We start from the raw sequence: 22,422 nt of genomic DNA, 5'->3' as shown, positions 1-22,422 counted from the left end.
CATCAACATCTACAACACAGGCTCCTTTCAAATGCCACAGCAAACTGAGTTGGGGCATTGCTCTAATATCAAACGGGTCATCAGTGTACCACAACTGAGTTGAGCCATGCAGTGATACAAAACCACCTTTGGGAGTTGGTTCATTCCTTTAAACCAATATTCTACATGATGGGTTTATTGTCAGGAAATAGTGGAAATGTTTAAAAAAAAGTTGTGAAAGATGAACTTAAAACACTTCTTTCAAAGTTAAAAATCATCCACACAGGGAAAAAATTTTATTCTTTGAGGAAATTACTAATCAATTCAAATTCAATAATGAATGAATATGGTTAGCTCTAAACATTTTCTCCTTCTGTATTTTGACATGAGTTTAATTATTCACAAAGCTGAACCATCCTCTGTCAGCTGTTAGTGATACTCAGATACCATCACAGAGGCTTGGGGCATTTGTCTTCTCTCTTTAATCAAGCTATGCATGGTAACTTATTAGTGAATTATTTGCAGGCAAAAAAATCTGATCATATTAAACATGTATTGAGTGGGAAGGCATTATATATTTAAATAGAATATGAGGATAGGCAGGACATAAGATATGGTAAGATATGAAACTGCTATTTTAAATAAGGGAAAAGAAACTTTGCCCAGACAAGGATCCATTTTTATGTGTGTTACATATTTAAGCTCTGATCCCTAAGAGACATGCTATCTAAAATCAGTGGACACAGTTACAACATTCATATTCCCACCTTGAGGTATGCCAGGAGTCTGATTTTTTTCATTGTAACTAAAAGTGGCCAGGCACACTTAGAAGTCCTTGTCTTTCAGGTATTGCAGGCTCAGGATTTAAAAACAGAAGCAGGAGAAAACCTCCTGTATCTGAAAACCTTGACCAAGTAGTTATGCATAACACATGCTTATCTAAATCTGTATTTTATGTGAATACTGAATTATTCCATTTTTCAACCTCACTCATTAAAAAAAAAAAAAAAAAAAAGAGATGTTTTTAAGTTGAATATTCCTGAAGTAGGTGGTTAGAGAACAGCCCTGGGCAGGGAGAAGAGTTGCACAGGGAGAGCTAGCCCAGGGCACTCATCTGTGGAGAAAACAAACTGAAAGGCAGTCTCAAAATAATACTTGTCACTTCTACAGGGCCTTTAATCTGAAAACCAAAAAGCACTCTGCAGAGTCTGCGCCCTGGCTGGGCTGCAGTCACTTCTGGCTATTGCTTTGAGAGGCTTTTCAGCTGCTGTCTGTGCTCAGAGCTGGTCTGTCAGTCCTAGCCTGGTACCCCCCAACAGCAGTCCTGTGCAAATCAGTGCACTGCTCAGAAAAAGCAAATTGAGAAATAAACATTGCATAGGCATGAGCTTCACATCCACCAAACCAGGGCAGTCAGAATTATGGACACTGAAACAAACACCCACAAAACCAAACCAAACTGAAGAAACCAAACCTGGAACAGAATTGGATTTAAGTGCTGCACAATACACAACTGCAGAACTAGGCAAAAATATGGAATACTTTGAGAACTTTCAGCAGGGGTAAAAAGGGGGTTTCTCTTGATTTGGGGTGAATCTCATTGCAAAAAGAATTTAAATGAGTCATTAATCTTGCTAGAGTGCTTTTCTTTTTTTCTTTTTTTTCCCCCTTCTTTTTCTTTTCTTCTTTTCCCTTGGTGATATTTCCTTTCTGAAGACCATATGAAGCAGAAGACAACAAAAGCATTTCCTTCTCTGGCCTTTTGAGATGAATTATATTTAAATCCAGTTCTTCCAATATCTGGGGGATGATGAGCTTGTGTGCTGCATCCCTTTAGCCAGTTCTTTGCTGTTCTGAGGACTTCATGATTCACCATCGCTGTGTACACGTGGAAAAGAAAAAAACATCAGTGTCACACTCTTGGGTTAGTTGTCTCAGCAGGAAATAACATGCAAGAGTATCTCTAGAGTTCATGGGAAGGTGTTACCAGAAAATAAATCTGTCATTCATGTAATGGATGAACTGATGCTGGCAGCAAGGGCTGCTCTGATTCCTGTCTGATGGTTCATGGCTGCCCAGCACAGCCTTTCTCCTGCTCCTGGCTCTCTTTCCTCAGCTGAGGAAACCTTTTTGGTTTACAGCTGACCTTGTAACAGGTACATTTTCTCTTTGTCCCACTGGTTTCTGCCCAAGTGGCTTGCTCCCTAGCACTCCCTTAATAATGTTTGGCTCATGCCAATGTTAAAAATTGTGACATCTTATATTGTCTGATTTGAATTCAGTCAGCAGGGATAACAGCAGTGTTTTAGACCACCTCTGAAGCTAAAAGAGCCCTTCATAATCTTAATATTTTACATGTTTTCTTAAGTCTCTTGCCAAATTGAGGCACATCCTGGGAATGCAGTACTTCTTTCTGTGCTGACCTACCATCCACCCAAAACATTTCTCCACAGGAAGGAGCCATCCTTTTTCAGACAGAAAGACAAGAAGGGTGCCCAGCAGCCCCCAAGACAAACCAAACCTCTCAGGTGATAAAGCACAGGGGGATTGCTTGTTCTCCACCCCCTACAATGACCCATGCTGTGAAGGGGACAGGCTGCATTTATTTTCTGGAACAGTAAAGGTCCCTGGAGCAGAGATTGGTCTCTACCCCAGTGTGCCCCACAGATCACCAGCCCTGGCCTGCTGCCCCTGCACACGCTGCCTGCTCCCTCTGCACGCACAGGATGGGAGCCCTGGCCCCAGGCAGCTGGAGCTGCAATTCTGTGCTCAGGCACAATCAAGATTCTAGCAGTAGCTTTCAAATGCAAGAAGATTTGATTCAAATATACTTATTTTGAAAAGCGTATATAAATTTTGAAAATGTGTATATACATATGTTTGTAACTTAGCCTGCAAGGCCAGGGGAGGTGACCTCCCCCTATCAGGGAGCCCAGGTTGTCATATTCCTTTGCACAAATGTGCAGCCTTGAGCTCGTGAGTACAAATTTTGCCATAATGATATTGTTATTTCAATTAATTTCTTAGTCTTCCCCTTTCCCCACTCAAAAGAGCTGCTGAAAACATCTATTTATCTGTATGTAATTCTCTTTCTGACATTATTTATTCATCTAAGAATTTGGTTGGGAGAAGCAGCAGATCTTGGACTGATAAGGTTTAATTGCAAATAAACAGGAAAGTTTTGTTTGTTTCCCATAAATCTCTCCACTTCAAATATCTTTTCACATTGAAATGAAGCATATTACAAAATTTAATGTGAAATGAAATTCAAAGAAGTAGCCTTGGGGTAAGGGAAGCATTCAACACAGAAATACTTTACTGCCACACAGTTCTGCCTGTCAAACTTTCAAAAATTTTTATACTAAAAATTCACTTACTCTGAAGAGCAGTTTTGAAACAACCTTCATTCTGAAAATGTCAAAGTGTCATTATTTAAATGTTTTGTCTCATATGTTTTCAAAATCATTCATAGTTCAAGACATTTGGGTCTTGATGAGCTCCACCTCAGCATCTTTGTGCTGCAAGAAAACACCATCTCTGTTCAGTGTGGCCTGAGATGTTTCCCATACTGAAAATCAATAATATATAAAAAATAAATTACCCTAATTTTAGAAGAATTTTGCCCAAGCAAAGTAGTCTTTCAGAATCTTAAATTGAATCTAATATTCCTGCACTTTATATTCAGCTAATATCCCTTGTCTGAGCAGCTCTGAATGTTTTAGAGATAAATCTCCTATTTTTATTCGCATTTGTTTGCCTTTCTACAATTTAGGGGCATAAATTTCTCTAATCTAGTCTGATTCTAAAATACCATTCACAAGAAAATACTTATCTGAACTGGGTTGCTTTTTTGTATCAAGGCTTAAGCCTCACTGTATGTTCTAAAATAACTCTATTTCACAGGTAGGGAGCTTGAGGTAGGGTGTAGCTCAAAGATGCAAAGATGCCTTTTGATGGCCAGGAGCAAAATCCCCTTCTTCTGCTGAGGTTAATGCAAATCCAGTACAAAACCACTCCTTTAGCAAGGATGGTAAAATGTCAGCTCAAGCTGGTAGACCCTGATGGGGGTTTTCCCCCCTTAAAATGAATTGTTAAAGATTTGGAAAGTAAACTTGATGCTGAGGGTGGTGTTGTGCCTAAAAAGCCCTTTACAGTATGACTTCTGCCAGCGTTAGCCCATGGCTGCAGCATCCTTTGTGCTGTACTCCCTGCTACAGTCAGTGGTACACTCAGCAAATCTGCTTGTAGAGAGCTGCTGTGCAGCTGCCTCCCCTCAACAATTTTCCCCCCTCTGAGTTATCATTCAGCAGCAGGAAGGGAAGACCCAGATGGCTAACAAATCCAGGATCTTTTCCAGTTGCTAAGGGTAAAATTAATGTGCTTGCTTGCATCTGGAATCTAGGATCTAAGCCCTTTTTTTTTCAAACAATCTGAACTGAAACAACAGCATTGATTTCACTTGCAATAGGTGTAAAAATAAACCTTTTATACACAAGTGGCTGTAGTGGACCAGCCCCATCCAAAGGTTCCTCTGAAACTGCAGCTTTGGAACAACTGAGCTGTAAACTTGCAGCAGTGGTGATTTAATATCCCTATTTCACTCCTGAGCAAGGAAATTCAGAAAAGAAGATTGGAATATTATGACAGGAGGTGCAATTCTGCCAGAGGCATGGTCAGTGGAATTATCTGATGCCATAGGAAGCAGACCTAGGTCTTCTCCCAGCTCCTGGCCTTGCCTGATTGCATCACTGCTTCCACTGCACAGGGATTTCTTGGCACACAGGATGGCTTGTTTGTTATCATAACCTGGCACAGAGAAGCTGCTTTGCCCACTCCTCAAAATGCAGCTGCAACACAAGGGTTGCAGGCAAGGGCAATGTACAGCCTCTTGCTTCCAGCTGGAAACAAGAACCAGAATTTTTAATTAGGGAAAATTGCGAGGGGTTTAGGAGTTCTGGCCAAACTCCTAAGGAAACTGACCAGAAATACTTTAAGTTTACAAGCTGGTCAGGATTGTGGTTTTGCATCCCACTGGGATCTCTGCTTGGACTATCAACTAGTGCCAGCTCTGGGGGAGTGCTGCAAGGGGGCACTGGGAAGATCCTTTGTGCTTCTCATTCTCATTTTTTCCTTGCAGTCAGACAAGTCCCTGTCTTTCAGGTCACAGCTCCAGCCAAAACATCTGGCTGTGACTCCCAAGAACCTATAGGCACCAGGCGGCAGAGGGGAACTGGGTGCCTTTGCTGAAGGGTGCCAAGGAAGCTATGCTGAATGCTTGTATTAACACCTTGGGAAACTGTGATTAAAGTCTGATCAGTGAGTGAAACTCCATCTGTGCCATCTGGTTGTCTGTCTTGCACCACTTTACAACTGTAGGATTATTTAGCAGTGCAGTTTACAGGAAGAGACCTGTTCAGAAATAAGAGTGTCAAGCCTTTAGTTTAAGTTGAAGTCAAAGTTTCTATACACAAAAATTTTTAAAACTTAAATGGACCAAAGAATAATTCTATAATTACATACAAAAAAAAAATAGAATTACACTGACCATATTTCTTGAAATAATAGAATGAATTAAAGTACCTTGGGTTGGCAATTGATTCTTTTTCTTCTTCCCTTACTGTAGGTAAACATTCACAGTCACCTGGAAAAGGGTAAGAAACAAGACTATAGTTACTCTTGGCAGTTGTTCTACATTTATTTCAAAAATGCATGAACTTTTATCATGCAGTCACTCTAGAATACAGTTCTGCACATTCACTTCTGCACCCTTTTATCTGCAGGGTCCCTTATAGCATGAATCTTACACCTCCTTCCCTTGATATAGGTGTTGCCACAATTTATTTATTTTATATGTTCCAGTTCTCTATGTACACCTTTACAAATGAGCATCTTTTGAGCACTGTCTCCTGCACACTGCCACAGGGAGAGTTGTTTTTTAATCTTCCACTGCTGACAGTGGTACCTATGCCTTATAGTCCAGCTGGGAATCTGGGGCTGGAGTTTAGGGAACACTAACACACACAAACACACACACATGAAAGAATGTGAAATACTTGCTTCCTTCTCTCCACAAAATTTTAAACTATATTTTATACCAGTTTTTTCCCATGTGGTACAGTTAATGTCCCTCTTTCACTACTGCCACTTAGCACATGTTTTCTATAAAAGCTTTCAGACTGAGAAGGTCAAAACCCCATCATGTGGAGCACTGTGCTAATGCAAAGAAATGCTCCAAAGAGTTTTATGTCCTGAAAAACAAAGCATGCCTAGTAGGTCAGGCAAATGAGCCATTTGGATAGAAGGCAAGGGACCAGGAATGAAAAAAATATCAGTTTCAGCATTTCCTAGCCAGTGAAAAGCTGTTCGTGGTTCCAAATCAGGCCTTGGTTAACTCATGGCTTACTGAAGACCTGCATTTTTTGAGGAGACCCTGGAGGGACAATGCAGACCCCTTAGAGATTTTGACTGGGGAATTCACCTGGGAGAAAAATGGGGGGAAAAATGCAAGGTACTCTTAAGTAACTGAGAAGGCAGCTGAAGATGCTGCTGCTGGTAGTTACTATATGTTCTAATTACTCCATGTGCTGATAGCCTTGAAGGGAGGGGAAGGGTGTATTCATAGGCTCCTGGCAGCAATTTCAAATAAATGGTGGTCTGAACTATGAGCAAATGCATATTTCTTCTACAATACCTCAGTGTGGAGCGCAAAAGTGTAGAAATTCTGGAGACTGAAAGGATTGGATGCTTCAGAGAAGCTAGTGTTTAGCATTAAAAATGTGTATTTAAAAATATAAATAACATTCACAGCTATAAGTGTGTTTAATAGAAATGTCTACTGGAAACTGAAAACACTTATGAGATTCTATCACATATTAAAAATAAACTCCCACACAAACTAAAATACTCCTCTGAAAAAATCTACCCCTGACATTTGTTCAGTTATTTTAGTAGGAGGGAGTCAAGAGCACAAGAAAAAATGTTGTAGGGAAAGCAGTGGCATGCATACAAAACACCTTCCATTGATTTCCTCTGCATGGGCTCTATGTCAGCAGGCAAGAGAGGGAGGAGGGAGTACAGGGGTTACCGTGTACCATTTTTGTTCATGCTGTTCATCCATTTATCAAGCTCTTCCATTTCTATCTCCATAACAGAGGGTGTGTCTTCTTCAAAAATAGGACTTGAGAGAAGAGAGGGGGGGAAAAAGTATTACACAAAGTGCTTCATTCCAACAGCTTACAATGTAGTGATTTTGTACGACTGTCTCTAATTCCAGACACGTGTATTAACTCTGGAAAGCCATCCCAGCCCAGTAATCTGAGGAGATGTCAGCCCGGTGGGTGTGAACCAAGGGGTCATGAACAGATGCAAGGGAGTGGCACTGAGATGCCAGCCCTGGACAGAGGTGGGGCCAGCTGAGACACAGCACAGAGGGACTCAGTGCAGCCAGAGACATGCCAGGGCGCAGGATCATTGCAGCTTCTTGAAAACTGTCCCTGCTGTAAATAGAAAACTAAAAAAAAAAAAAAGATAGTTTGTCCCTACCCCTTCTGGAACACATGACAGAAGTGCCATTTCTCCAGTGCTAAGAGCTGAAGGCCTAAAGTTTCATCATGTCTGTGACTGACATTTGCAATGACTTCAAAAGGAAAGGTCATGAGAGTTGTGTTTATTTAAATGCCTCTGCTTAGCTTCCTTTTGCTTATCATTCCTGCAGTCATATGATAGAAAATATGTTTTCAGAAAAAAACCCTTCTTTTTTCTCATAGAGCCAATTCAAGAACTTTCAGCATTAATTAGCAAGATGGAGATCCATAAAAGGCAACAATAAAAATTATGACTCTGAGAAGAGCCACACAGCTTCTGTCTTGTTTTCCAAGCATCCAAGGCATTGCCCCTGTGGCAGCCAGGCCAGCCTTTCTGCCTCAGGTCTGAGTAAGAAGATAAACTTGAAAAACAGGGGAGCAAGACACAGAGCTTATTCTGAATAGCAAAAGCCTGTGAAGAGCCTGGGAACTGATCCCCTTTGCTCATGGGGCACCTTGTACCACTTGTGGTGCTTAAGAGCAGCCTCAGTGAGGTCTGTGGGCTGTGGGTGTCCGTGGGGCAGCCCTTGCCTCAGCCACCACTTACTCTTGTTCTCCTGCTCTAGTCTTACACTTCAGCCACATACTGAAGTCACACTTTACCCACCTGTTGAGATTGATGGTGTAATTAATGGCAAAATGTAATGGTGTTTAATGTACAGCTAAATTAAAAGAGGCAGTGAAGGAGACAAAGGTTAGAGTAAAAGAAATTTTTTAAAAATAATGATATTCATAAACTTTACCTTTTTACATTTTCACTTCCCAGCTCATCTGGAAAAGAAGAAAGTTGGTGTTCATAGTTCTGTGTGATATTTACCCATTGTATTTACAGGGTCCGGACTGCGTGCAAGCCTTGAATAGGGTCAAGTAAAACAGGTCGCATTTACAAAAGGCATAAAAACTAACTTGCAGATGAAAGACAAAACATCTTATCCTGTTTGCAATTTTCAGAGGAACCCATTCTTTTGAATCTAAAAGCCTCTCATTATTAGCCCAGCCCTGCTGGGAGGAAGCCCAGTGTTGGTGTTGCAGTGGGCAGGCCAGGGCAGATGCACACTTCCTTCAGCAGAACAGATGTGCTGAGGGAAATGGTATCCTGAAAGGGAACCACTTCTGCAAAAGAATTGTTTGCTAGAAGCATTGGGACATTTTGCTACAGATTACATTTGGGCAATTCAGCTGTCTGGAAACTCTAGGAGCTGTTCATGGGGAGAAGGGAGTTGGACTGCATGGCAGATTAGATCTCAGTTAGAAGCTGAACTAGCCAGATGTCAAAAGGGATCCAATCTGCTTATGACTCCAAGACAAAGTAAAAATGGAGGGGGGAAATGGTGTCACAGACATAATTCTGATAAATATCTTCACCTCCAGGAATCAAGTGACTGAAAAACCTGTCTTAAATCACCTTATTTTTAATTCATTGTTGCCAGCGGGTGATACCTCCCAGATGTTCCAGCACATTCCCAGACTGCAGAGCCACCCCAGAACCACAGAGCCATCTGCCCCATCCTTGAGGATGCTCAAAATCCCAGGCTGGCACAGGGCATGAGTTCCTAAGATTGTGTTCCTGCAATGTACCACATTTCCTAACTCTCTGAAGAGTGTACCTGCATTTCAATTACCCAGAAACAGGCAGGCAAGTGGGTGCCTGGTTGTAAATTCATAGTTTGTTAGAGGGAAACCCAGTGACTGGGCAAATACAACCTAAAAATGTGCTGAAAACTTGATTTTAGATCTGTGTTGAATGTGTTACACTGTGTGCAGGCTGATGAGCTGACAGCTGCACTCTGACCATGCAGATACACTGATATGACCATCTCAGCATTTCACTTATCAACCATGTGGTTTTATTATGACACCTCAGTTTGCTCTCCTGTGGTTTGACACTCCAAGTTACCAATTCCTCTGTTAACAGATCACAGCACCTTCCTGAAGCATTGCTCACCCTACTGCAGCACCCAGGCAGTCTGACCTAGCTCATTTGCTGTGATGTCTTCACAGCAGCCTCCACCCTATGTAATCAGGATTCCTTAAAATTGTTCCTTATAATGATTTTTCTTGATCTTATTTCATTGAAGCTCCAAGCAGCTTTACCTTGTGGGCACTAAGAGCAACAGAAGCATTAATTTCACCTTGCCTAAAGTTGTTGAGCATGAAGACAGAACAAGCATTTGCAGCCACAGTTATATGTCTGAGCATTCTCAGCATTTCCAGGAGCCAGAGATTGGTGCCAGGGCTCCCATGGGTGTGACAGCAGGAGCAGGAGGTGCCAAGAGGCAGAAGAAGTATCTCCTGCCCAAGGAGAGGTGTGTGACCAGGTACTGCTGGCTGGGAAGGATCCCTCTCTTGCTTGTCAAACATGCAACCACAGTCAGAGAAGGACATCCTAAATGTGGCACCCCATCCCTTAATGATCTGTTATTGTTGAACACATCCTAGAAACAGCCTTTTGATGCACAAGAAGACAAATTTACCTTGCTTGGACTTTTTCCTTTTATGATGCATTACAAAAAATGTGATCAAAAAAATCAGCAGGACCAGCAGCGCCACGGGGACAACATATATCAAGATAGACTGTTCTGTTGCTTCGAGGCTCTCCTCACCATTCGCAGCATTCAGTTCAGTACTTGGAGAGCTCTGTGTATCAAGGCTGCTTTCAGTAGTGCCTGCAGTTACAAGTACTGGCCCATGGTCATCCACTGTGGAAGGGCCCGTAGCAGGAAGATGTGTCACTGTGAAAGTGGGTGATATCATCGATCCATCTCCTGATCCATCAGTCCCAGCATCTGTCAAATATATGGGGTCAGTTTAACATTTTAAGAGTTTCATCAGTGAGCCACAGTGTACAACTTTAGTATTTACTTCCCATTTGATGTATTAAAAAAATCCAACAGATGCCTCATACACACAGATTGGAAGTCTTGGGCATTGGATGTAAAATCAGATCTCAACTTTATCACAGAATCTTACCAGTCATGACCACGTTCCTCAGCTGACTTTTCCTGGGACACGTCAGCATGTGTCATCTGTCTGCACACAGCTGCCTTGCACAAACAGATTTCTGTTGCTGCACGTTGGCATCCGGTCTTGCTCACATGAGAACTCATTCTGCTTCTCAGTAAACCACACCAGCCTGTTTTGCTTCTTAGTCCTGGCACATATGTTCCTCCCCTTACCCAAGGAGTTAGGTACTGCCTTCAGGGAGACCATTATCCCTGGTTCACCAGTTCCTTTGGTTCACTCGTCTCCCTGCTTCTGTACCTTTCTCAAATTTGTTAAATTTGCCTCACTGTGAAAAGCAGAGTTGGAGAAAGGAAGTCTGAAGGATGCAAGAGCTGCTGACTTCCCCATCTGCGTGGACTAGAAGAGGTGTTAGTGACACGGGGACCTCACTGCATACAGGTCCAATGAGCTGTTCCTCTGACTGATTCCGCAGGCTGGCTGAAGGAGCATGTGGCAAAGCATCAGCGCTGGATATTCCCCATGAGTGCTAAGACTGAGGGTTTTGAACTTTGATCTCAGTTCTGGTTTCAATTATCACTCATTTTGCAAGAAAAGTGGCTAAAATTGACTGTGTCAGTAATAGTGAAACAAGTGCTTCTTTTGTGTGTTTACATAAGAGTCTACTGACTGTCACAGAGTTTAAAAGCTTTAAAGAAGTACAGCAAATTCTGGGCTGATGCTGTATTCTATTTGGATGCCAAAATCCTGTTGTAGCCAAAGGTGCAAGAATCAGCCTTTATCTAAATTACAGCAGAAAAGCCTCCAAGAATTTTCTTGGCATGAAATGAAGTGACGGGTTTTTTGTGTTATCTGCCCTTTCAGATACAATGCCAGCATGGCACACATCTCATTTTGTGCAATAAAGCAGGATGGAATTTTTTTACTTTTGCAATTACATGTTTCTCCTCATTCTTGTAAAGTGCTGGGCGGCCAGAGTTTCCACAAGAGTTAGCAAGAGCTTAAGGTTTTCAGCACCTCAGTGCTGGCATTTCCAATCTCACAGGACTGGAACCAAAAGTACTTAGCATTTTAAATGCTTTTGTAAACACATTAATCTTCATAATGGCCCTGAGAGATGAGCAGTTATCATCTCCATTTTACAAATGAGGAATCAGAAGGACAGGGATGCTGTCCTTCCCAGGGATGCCAAGTGAGAGAGAAAAACCTGGGATTAGAGCGCTATCTCTTGCTTAATCCACTATGCAGCATCTCCCACCAGATTTGTCTCAAAGATGAGTATTTCATGAGACTGTATTCAAAGAAACCCAATTTCAGATTAATAAAATTATTTGAGTGTGACAGCAGTGTTTTATCTAGATTTTTATGCTGCACATAACACACAGGCATCTGATTGTTTCATCCTTTCCTAAAAACTAGGAAAGAATTTGAATACTTAATGTAATACTGTGAAGGTCACCAGACTCCTGGAGCACAATAGGACAATGAGAATGATAGCTCTTCTGCGGCAAAGCACTTTGTATCAGTAGTCTCTGTCTCTTCTGTATTTAGTATTTCAGTCGAGAGCAGAACCCTATCTCTGCCTCCCTTGCAGGTAACGACCCCCTTAGGTGTGCGCTGCTCCGCCCCTGCCTGTCCTTGATCTTATGGCGGGGGCAGGAGGAAGAGCTCCTCTCCCTCATTCGTTTGGCCATTTGGCTTTTCTGTCCCAAGGCAGTTTGTAGCTCCCCGTGCCTGCAGCCAGTCCGTTGCAATTGCTGCTGTGCAGAGCGGCGAGGCAGCACGGGAGATGTCTGTGCTGCCGGCTGTGACATGATGGACTGAGCCCCGGGCAGAGCTGATGGCCCGCCACAGCCTCACTGAACCTCCCCCACGACCTTGCTTCCTTTTCCTCCTCCAGCCACTGCCCTTGAAACCCATTGCCTGCCACATTTGATATATTGAGAGGGACAAGCCTGTTGCTTAAAAAGGGTGTGGAGAAAATACCTTGCTTTTCATTAATTCGTAGAGCTAAAATGGATTTTTCAAATGTCTAACGCATGGTGTGGCTTTAAAGCAAACAGTCACACCTCATTAACTGCAGTGATAAACTTTCAGCTGCAGAGTATGCTGTGCTTGATTTCTGAGAGAGATTTTTCCAGTATCTCTGCCACTTTGCCTGGTTTTGAACTATGAAGCAGACTTCGAATCATTTGTCTCTGAGTGAAATAGAATTACCTTTTCTAGTCTCTAGGCAAAGAAAATGGCAAATCACAGGGGGTGACCTTGCTGCCATGTATTTTTTTCACTTTGCATAAATCCAGGGACAAAACAGCATCTCTCTGGGAACACCATTTCCTCTTACAGAGATCTTTTCTCTGAGCGAATTAAATACATCTTTCAGCAGAAGGGCAGCCAATTGCACAATGTTCTTGCAAGGACATTGCTCTTATTTCCTGCATTTTACCTGCTGCCCCAACACATCCCGCTCCCCCTCACATCTGAGGAGCAGAGCTCAGCCTCAAGGGACGCCTCAGCTGTCACCCAGCAGTTGCTCTCGCTCTCAGGCCACCCACACATCACCCTTTTACACAGTGGGAAAGCACAGCCCGCACCTGGGCTGGCCCCGAGGCTGGCACAGGGAAGGATCTGTGCCTCCAGCCCGCGGGGACAGTCAGGCTCAGCTCCCGGTGCAGCTGTGGCGCCTGCCACAGCCACCCGCCCAGTGAGACACAGGTGGGTGACCTCAACACCCCAAGTTGCTATTTGTCAGAGTGTTTCCATTTAAAGTGCTCAAAACTGCAAGTGGGCTGTGCTGCAGCTGGCCTGGGTGGCTGTTTGGTGGGGTGAGTTACAAGGTTTGGGCATTACAAGGTTTGGAGCAGGGCAGAAGAACATCTGAAAGTTGGAGATTTTGTGAGGTGCTGTTCAAACATTTTCTCCATGCCAGATTTACAGTGATAATTCATACCATGAACTGTCTTGCCAGCTGTGGTTTCATCTTGCAGACATCTACTAGCTCCCTGCAAATGGGAATCTTACAACAATACAGCATGACATTCAGCGTGGAAAAGCAAAGCCAGTGAAGTGTAACAAAGAGCAAGTCACATGTGGCCACATAGATATCTCCTTGACTTTGCAAAGCCTTTCTTACTGAGCTCAGCCTCATGCTGTTGGCTACATTCCAACATCCACATACTCATCCCTCTGCACATCTTGTCCAAGGAGCAAATGCTCGTGCAACAACCACATGGGCTTCACCTTTGTCTGTACCACCTGGGGCGTGAATGCTGGTGACTTCTTCCTGTGTGAAGGGAAGTGGATGGGAACACAACACAGCTTCAGCCCAGCCTGTATTGCCACTTCCCATGCTTTCAAGAGAAGAAGGGAGAGGGGCTGACATGCAGCAATCCACCCTGAGGGGAAGGTGGGCACAGCTGGAACTGAAAGCTAAGATGCTGGAGCTGGAAGTCAGTTTCCATCTTGTATAAATGAGCTTAAACAGTAGTTTAAGGGTTCCCCAGTTGAGGTATTAGAGAATCTATAACTCAAGGGACCAAAATACTTGAGCAAGCACTAGCAGCCTCTCATAAAAGGTTCAATTTACAGTTCTTACAAATTATGAAAAGCTATGTCCCTGTATGCAGATACTATGGTATAAGGTATTACTCAAGATGTTTTACTTTAAAAATATGCTTGGGTCACTGATAGACTTTGCTTGAATTTTGGAGGTGCTCCCAAATATGCTTTTCATGGGGGAGAGAGGTAATTGAATATACCAAGTGGTTTTACAGACTGGAGTCCAAAAAATTATGTCTCAATCAAACAACATTTCTGTTGTTGCAGCATTTCTACCTCTGTGCTGCAGCACTCAGAGGTGGTGATATGGGCTTCCTGATGAAGTAAGCAGGCAAACAGGTTTCTGAATTCGCTTGGATGCGAGGCAAAGGAAAATAGCAAAGGAAAACAGCTGGCAGTCAGCACATTCAGTTTTGTTGTAGAACCATCAGTCTCTCTGCTGCCTTGCCGTCAGACTCAAGGACTGGGTTCTCTCAAGGGAATTTTTCAAATTACACCAGAGTGCCTACTGACAGAAGTAAAAGCAATGAGCTAGAGAAAAAGCAAGAGCTATGTCAGTGGCATAGCTAGGCTTATTAGTCTGAAAGGAAAATTTTTATATCTCCAAACTTTCCCATAAACTATAAAAATGCAGTGAAAGGAAGGCTCACGAGAAGGTGGCAGAACAAGAAAAGGCTGTAAAGCTGGAATAAAGTTACTATATCCTATCTCATTCTGCCCCATGCACACATTTCGTTGGTGGTGTAGTCACACCACTCCTCACAGTCTGTGTGATCCTCTGGTGTATTGCTTGGCTCATCCCCGCACTCCACATTTCAGGCTGATGTAAGAAGGCTGTTCCTTGCCGTGGCCAGGGCTTGCCCAGCTGCCTGTTGTGGCAGGTCTTGCCTGTCAGTCTGGCTAGAAGAGGAATCCTTAAAAGCCTGCAGGCTAGCTGTTGGGAGCACACACTCTTCTGATGAGGGAGCACAGGCATTTCAGGGTGGCTAATCTGTAGACAAGATCCTATTAAAACGAGGTGCTTAGAAAGCGTTATCTAGGTATAACCTGAAAGAGGAAACAACTGTTTAAGCTCATTTATACAAGATGGAAACTGCTTTTCCTCACTGTATTTCTATCCAGCTGAAGTGCTGCATTAAGAGGCAGCATTGCAAATTCAGTCACACATGTTGGAGTCAAACTGTGAACCTGTAGTCTCATTGCTCACCCTGAGTACTACAGACTTTGCAGACCAATTTATGCATTTAGTTGCTCCTGCTTAATCCGATGGCCTTCTAGCTCTGCATCTGTGATACTCCTGCGACCTCGCTGTGATGCAAATCTCTCAGTGCTTCTTGCTCTCAGGGGGACCCTGAAATTAAAGATTCAAAAGCTCCGGAGGCTTTCCAGCTATCACAAAATCTCTTGAGGGAAAAGAGACTGGTGTCACTGACTGAAAATTACAATTACAATCTTGCTGATGTAAATGAGAGATTTTATTAAATGTCGCTGAAGCAGTTGAATAAAACAGTGAATGTTTATGTGTGTGCCTAAAATGGAGGAATGGTGGTAAATACATAGGAGGAGTCGATGTGTTCAGTAGAAAGGATTTTTCATCTGCTTTTTAAGGCACTGCACTTCCGAAAGAGAAAATGTAGCAAATCCTCATTTTTTACATTGTTGTTTTGCTTTGCTAGAAAAATTTTAACAGGTGATTGTAACAGGTTCCAATCCATTCTCAGTTCATTACTCAAGGGGGGAACAAATGATTCCTTTCAGGTCAAAATTATTACTCCATTAGAGCCCTGGCTTTGCAGGGGAGGCAGCCTAAAAGACATTTCTCTGCCAGGAGAGAGCCACTGCCTGTGCTCGTGGTACAAGCTGCTGAATATCTGGATCTTTGACAGCAGTGTTTCTTTGAATGACAATTCAAAACAATAGCACAGGGACACAGACAAAATAGAGCACAACCTGCGAGCACCCCAGCTCTTCCCCTTGGTGCTATTACATGGTTTACTGCTCCTCTCCCTCACACATTTTCTTGCTTCCCATGTCAGGCCACTTATGCTGCAATTTCCCACCTGTTCCACTGAACGCAGTGGGAGATGGCCTAGCCTGGGAAATGACTCAAGGATCAGAGCATGTTCCTATAAGCTGTAGTAAGGGTCTTAATGCTTGTTATTAGGGTCAGCACACATACCTAGGTAGGTCTTCAGGGCTGCTGCAAGGCTGAGCAGTGAGTATCATCCCCTACAGTAGAGATGATGCCCTGCACTGTTACCTGTAGGGCTTCCTGACTGCATTACAGCAAGGGGAAGGGAACTGGTGCAAACCCCCATGTCCTCTCAGTATGGAGCTGGGAGAAGGCCAGCACCCAGAGTTGAGACCTTGGGAATGCTCTTAGAGCTACTGGATTAGAGTGATTGAAGCATCACAGGGAGAAAAGCATCCATAAATCATAATCCAAATGGCAAGGCTAGGCTTTTACGAGGTTCTGGCATGGTATGGGAACAGGACTTATAAAGACTTTAATCTGTCTGTGCTGCAAGATTTAATCATACTCTGCCTATTTTCTGAATGGTCTCTAGACAGTACACTGCTTAAAAGGTGAAGACTGTGTCTGGCCAAAGGTGAAAAAGCTCCCTTAAAGGTCCTGCCCTGTTGATCTGTGAGCAAGGAAGGGTGAGAGCAAAGGATCTCCCTGAGAGGCTGCCCTCAGCAGAGTGGTTCCTGACCCACCAGTGCCTGTGGGGTACATAAGCACTGCATAAACCTTCCCCCACCAGTTTCATTTCCCCCCCAAGGCTCAGATTCACAACTTCCCTGTCCCACCCACAGTCAGAGTAAGCCCCCAGGTACATTTGGAGCTGGTTGAATAAGCAAAAACCGCCTTTGTATGGAGAGCAAAGGTGGGTGCTCTCCTCCCCTTCCCCTAGGACCGTGGATTGGCTCTGTGGAGTCAGAGCTAACAGGGCTTGGGGAGGGCTCTGGCAAGACTGACTCACTGCCAAAGAGGAACTGTTCCAAAATCAGCCAGAATTTAAAGGTGGACCTACTGGTGGGAAGTGGGGAGTGTGGGGAGTGTCACACACCGGGGTGTGACATCTGTCTGGTGCTTCCCCTAATTGCAGAGAAGTGCAGAGTGCACCCAGCCATGAGCTGAGGGACCCTGGGCTAAGATATCCCCCCTGCTATGGGGACGTGGTGATGAAATCATGGCTCTCAGTACCCTGCACATGAGCTAGAGAAGCAGAAGCCTGATCCCTCTGCATTGCTTTCATGCCTTCATTTTACTCCTCCATTTCCCTGGGACCTCTGTTTAGCTCTGCCCGTGGCAGGATTTTTGTTCCTCCGACTGCTTTGATTCTGAGCTGCACTCAGTGCTTGCAGCATATTTTCCTAACGTGTCTGCAATGCAGCAGGGCGGTAGTAACACAGCCAAACCCAAACCATTGTATACCTCACTTAGCTCGCTCGTACAGCCAAGCAAGTCTCCTAAGTGCAAGCAGCTCAGCAGCAGCCTGCAGCCCAGCTCTAACCCTGCTTAGAGTACAGCTCTTCAGGAGGGGAAAAGCACTCACACCAAAACACCGATTCCAGCAGTGCATTTTAGGACATTAAGTGAAGTCCAGTGATATTTGAGAGTGACCATTCTTTCCCTGCTTTCTGTAGAGCTCTTGCTCACTACAGCAACACAGAGGCAGCAAACACTTATAGTCTATACCAAGGCATTTTGGCAAGGATTTGTTTGACCCCAAAAGGCTTACAGGCAAGGTTTCCCTACAAGAGCTGCCTGTCATGTTCAGCTGCTGGCTGCCAAAACGCCAGTGGAACCAATAACCCCTACAAACAGGCGAGAGTCTCTGCAATGACACCCCAGTGCCTCAGCATTTTGTCACAAGCTGCTTTTCCACCCATGGTTCTTCTCTTCAGAGGGTCAGAACCTAAGTCCATGGTGCTGACCACTTTGTTCTGCAGCTGGGAATTCAAAATATTTGTCTCCGGAACCGGCTGTTCCTTTGTTAAACCAGCTTCAGTGCACCGGGGCTGCGGAAATCAGCAGTCCCTTTTTGAATGGAAGCAGAGCTTTGCCTTTAACTTTGCTATTAAACACTGATGGTATGGGTGGGGGGTTTAAAAAAGTTAAAAAAATAACTAAAATTAGGAGCAAAATGCCTGGTGGCTCAACATGGAAACTCCCGTTCTCTACACACCTGCAATTTAGGAAAAGTTTGCAATTGTAGGATTTGTTTGCTGCTGTTCGGGGATAGGTCTAAGGAAAAAAAAAGTCAAAGCTTTGAAAAAAAGAGGCAACTGGAACCAGAGAGGGTAAACACAGCAAAAAGCAGCAGAGAGCAAGTCCCCACAGATCTCCTCCCTGTGCTCACTTCGGAGGGTGTTGCCCTCCAGCTTGGTCCCATTGCTGCAGGCGAGACACGCGGTCCCACCTCGGCAGGGAACGGCGCTTTCCTACTCACCGGAGGCGGCGGGTCCCGCAGCCAGCGCCAGGGCCGAGAGCAGGGCGAGCATCGCGGGGCCCCGCATGCTGCCCCGGCCGCGCTCCCACCTGAGGGGCGCTCCGCAGCCACCCTGCTGCGCCCGGGCATCTACATTTCCTGCTTCCTGCCGGGGAGCATCTGAGCTGCATTTCTGCAGGAGATGGACTCTCTTTGATGGGTTTTAGGAAGTGATGTAATTCCGTCTGGGCCTGTCAAGCGAGCAATGATTGCAAAAGAAAGAAGAAAAAAAAAAAAACAGAAGTTGCTCTTGAGGCACACACTTGACTGAGGCACCTTTATGCTGTAGGTGAGAGAGCTCCCGCTCTCTTCCTCTCCTTTCACTCCTGGCTTTACCGCCTTCTATCTTCATCTACACACAGATCATATAGATGCAGATCAGACACAAAACTTCATATATGTATGTTAGCAGGAAGGTTTTAAGTCACTTCTCAGGGTGGTTAAGCAAGAAAATTTCAATAGTGCCTCCCCTCCTGCCTTGGTTTTCAAGCTGTAATCCTCCCCACATCGGGGTGGGAGACTGTATACATTTACAGTCCCAAAAGGCAGCCCCCAGGTGGGCTGTCTTCAGCAAATAGGATGAATGGCTGGCTCTCTTAGGAGCCTATAACTGAGTATTCTGGGCTGGTTCGTGCAGAGGAAGAGGAAAAAGCAGAAAACCACATCATTTTTTTGTTATGAGCAGGTGCCTTAGTAAGAAAGTTTTAAGACACTGGTGTGACGACGGCTGCCGATGACAGGGGACAGAAGGTTTCAGTCCCCACCAGAATGCAGGGCCTGGCATGGGGGTCTGCAGTGCCATGGTTGTGTGAGGTGGCAAGGGGAAGGTAATCCTGCCTCCCTTCCTGACTCCTCTTCATTTTTGCTCCTCCTTGGCAGTCTCTGTCTGGGTGTGCAGACTTTGGCTGTTGCCCCCACAAACACTGCCCTGTCCTCTGTTCCCACCACCCCATCACTGTCCACACACTCAGAAACATGTCAGAGCTGGCCAGGGGCTTCCACGTGTTTCCTGTTGGGTGGTGCTCTGTGGGTAAGAGCAATGGAGAACTTAAACCAAACGTTTTCAATCTTCTTGCTGTATAGGGTGGGCTAGCCAGGGCTCAGGATTTGGATCTGGGTCTAAACCACACACGTACCCAAGCAGGGAGAGTGGTTGGACCATAGAATTGGGTTGTTCCACTGTAGAAATAAGTGCTAGGTCTAAAATTAATCTCTCTGAGTTGAGCAGAGTCTGCACTCCAGATATTACTCTGGAGTATCCAGGTAAGAGCCATTTTAAATACTTGCATAAAATTTTCCAGTAGTAATCTAAGAAAGGAGGGTTGAATCGTGACTGTGTAGGAGCTTCATAGTACTTCCCCTAGACATCAGTCTGTCAAAATCTGATTTCTGGTCAGAATTTGTTGAGTTCTGGAACTTGTCGAAGCTGGTGAATCTTTCTGTTCAGATTGGTGGGGAGTGATCAATTGCTGCTCTGCTTCTCTAGCTAATAATTTTTCTTAACACACTGATGCTTTTGTAGGTCATCAGTTTTAGGTTATTTAGCTTGAGTAGCTGAGAAATAGGTCAGTGATTCATTTAATGACCAGCTTGTTGATAGATTTAAGCCCCTTGAATTATACAGTTAACTAAAAATCTGAACTGATTGCTTGGTATTGGCAATGTATGTATACCATAAAATAGTGGGGGGGGGAAAGCAAAGCTGCAGCATTGCACCTACAAGTAGATAAAGAGGAACCCTGAGTTTTGAAGCCAGTGCACTGACCAACAAATCAAATATTTCTAGGAGATATTCTTTAATATGATGTCAGAATCGTGCACAATAACACTTACCAGACACAAGTGTCAGAGGTGAAACTTGCCAATACTTTTAAGATTTTTCCATTAAAAAATGACAGAAACTCCAAGGATTAGTAATAGTATCTAATTGACATAGACTGTTTGAATGATGGAAGTCCAGAAATTGAGGCTACCCATCTGTGCTCAGAGGTGATTTTGTCTCGTCTGACAATAGGAAAGCTGATAATGGGCTGGTGGCCAGCAAAGGCAAAGGCTGTCTATGTTTTCAGGAGCAGAGTCTCAGTCCCAAGTGTGGCACTATTGTCCATCCTCAGCTTTCCTTTAACTTTAGTCAACAGTAGGCAAAGTCTTAATATTTAACCGTATTTTCGTTGTTTTAATGTACAGGAAAGATGTGCTATGCTCCTTTCTATTTCTTCCCCATTTCCTTCCCAGCTTTGCCACTCTAATATCACATGGGCTACACACATGTTCCTCTGATTTATCCTACCCTGCATATTTGTGGTTTTGCCCCATTGTGTAGACTCAGCCCAGCTCACTCATCCATTACAAAAACATAAACCTAGAGAGAGAAACTGAAGGGGAAAACAGGAAAGGGTTTGTTTTTGTTTTGTATCTTTGCTGCATTTTTACACCATATTTCTGATGTAAAGAATTATATACATTTCTCTTTCCCTTTTCAGTCTTTCAACATAGGTTGTAGCATTTCTCCTCAAGTTCCCATCAACTGTTATTGACAAATATTTGACTAACAACTCATCAATGACCCTTGAAAGCAAGATAGCTATCTACTGCTATGTACACAATTATGATTTCTAAGGCAAATAAAAGTACAGGAAATTTGACTCTTGGCCACAGTACCTTTTAATTAAGATTTTAGAGGCATACAAAAGTGGTTTGGCATGCATTTGACTATCCTAATTTTATTTTTTTTTTAATTGTAGAGAAAGAGGAATGAGGTACTTTGGATGCTGACAAATCAGACTCTCAAGCAAGGGCAGTTACCTTGGACCGTGCCCAGCAGCATTGGGATGGTGCTCCCCTGAACCTTTGCCTGGTACCAAGGCTCCCTTTGACCTGCCTGGAAAGCAAGGTTGGTACCTTTACCTTGGTTGTTGTCTTCAGCCTCATGCATCTCTCTTCATAGTTGGAATGCAGAACCCAAAATCTGTAGTGACAACTTTGCTGCAAAACAAACTTGGGCATTTGGAAACCCATGTAGCTTCAGTCATGGATGGTTTTGTAAGAGGGGTGGGTTGTATCTGGTAATTTCATAGACCTTAGTGCATTTACTAGGATCCACAATGCACCTTAGCAAAAAGAAGTGTCTTTTCACAGGTAAAACCAGTAAATGTTCAGGGTGCTTGCAATGTATGTTACCCATTGGAAACATTTGTGCATGTTCAATGTTACTGTTCCTTTGGGTTTTAGAGTTTAAAGAGAATTTCTGAGCGCAAAGCTAGGCTGTTTGCTGATGTTGTTCCCTAATAGAGAAGGATTTGCATCACTGAGATTACAGCATGTCATCAGAGTGACATTTTCAGAAAAACAGAAATGTATTGCAATGCTGCAGCCGCTTGGCTAAAGCCCTTCTAGTTCCTTTTTCCTGTGAGAACAACAACAGCTAAATTTTCAAGTGATGTGGCAAGCTGATGGTTCGTTGCAGGGCTTTTATTACAAACCTGCTAGTACAGCTTGTCTGCTGCAGTCCTGAGCAGCTAATCCACCTGCTCTGGAGTGCAGGCAGGGACTAGAACCAGCCAAGTTCTACCAGTCCCTTAATGACTTGTTTCTGTCTCTGACATATGTTGAGAAAGGACAGACAAAATTTTCCCACCAGTTGCTGTGAAAGAATGTAAAATAGCAGTGTATTGCAATTCACTGCAACTTTTAAAAAAGAAACAAACATCAAGGCAGAAGAGTTTGTGCAAAGCCCACAGGGATCTTCTGGAGTCAGCCAGAGTGTCAGCTGCAATGGCACTTCTGTGAGCTGCTGAAATCTCTGGCTGAGCTAAGCCAGATTTGCAGAATCAAGGCTAAAATCC

General features: G+C 43.9%; 1 protein-coding gene across 1 annotated transcript; it reads right to left on the bottom strand.

Moving 5' to 3' along the window:
- Positions 1-1,688: 1,688 nt before the first annotated feature.
- Positions 1,689-18,610, bottom strand: TMEM154 (transmembrane protein 154). Its single transcript, XM_054295947.1, has 6 exons — positions 18,539-18,610; positions 10,037-10,348; positions 8,306-8,333; positions 7,071-7,156; positions 5,560-5,620; positions 1,689-1,857 (listed from the first exon to the last, which is right to left on the bottom strand). Exons 1-6 carry the CDS (start codon positions 18,603-18,605, stop codon positions 1,842-1,844), a joined length of 570 nt encoding a protein of 189 aa, XP_054151922.1. The 5' UTR covers positions 18,606-18,610; the 3' UTR covers positions 1,689-1,841.
- Positions 18,611-22,422: the final 3,812 nt, after the last annotated feature.

Source organism: Melozone crissalis, unplaced genomic scaffold, assembly GCF_028551555.1.
Source record: "Melozone crissalis strain CALT ecotype California unplaced genomic scaffold, PUWL_Pcris_2 ptg000006l_1, whole genome shotgun sequence".
NCBI lineage: Eukaryota > Metazoa > Chordata > Aves > Passeriformes > Passerellidae > Melozone > Melozone crissalis.
Note: the sequence above shows the minus strand (reverse complement) of the source record. Positions and strands in the feature narration are given on the sequence as shown.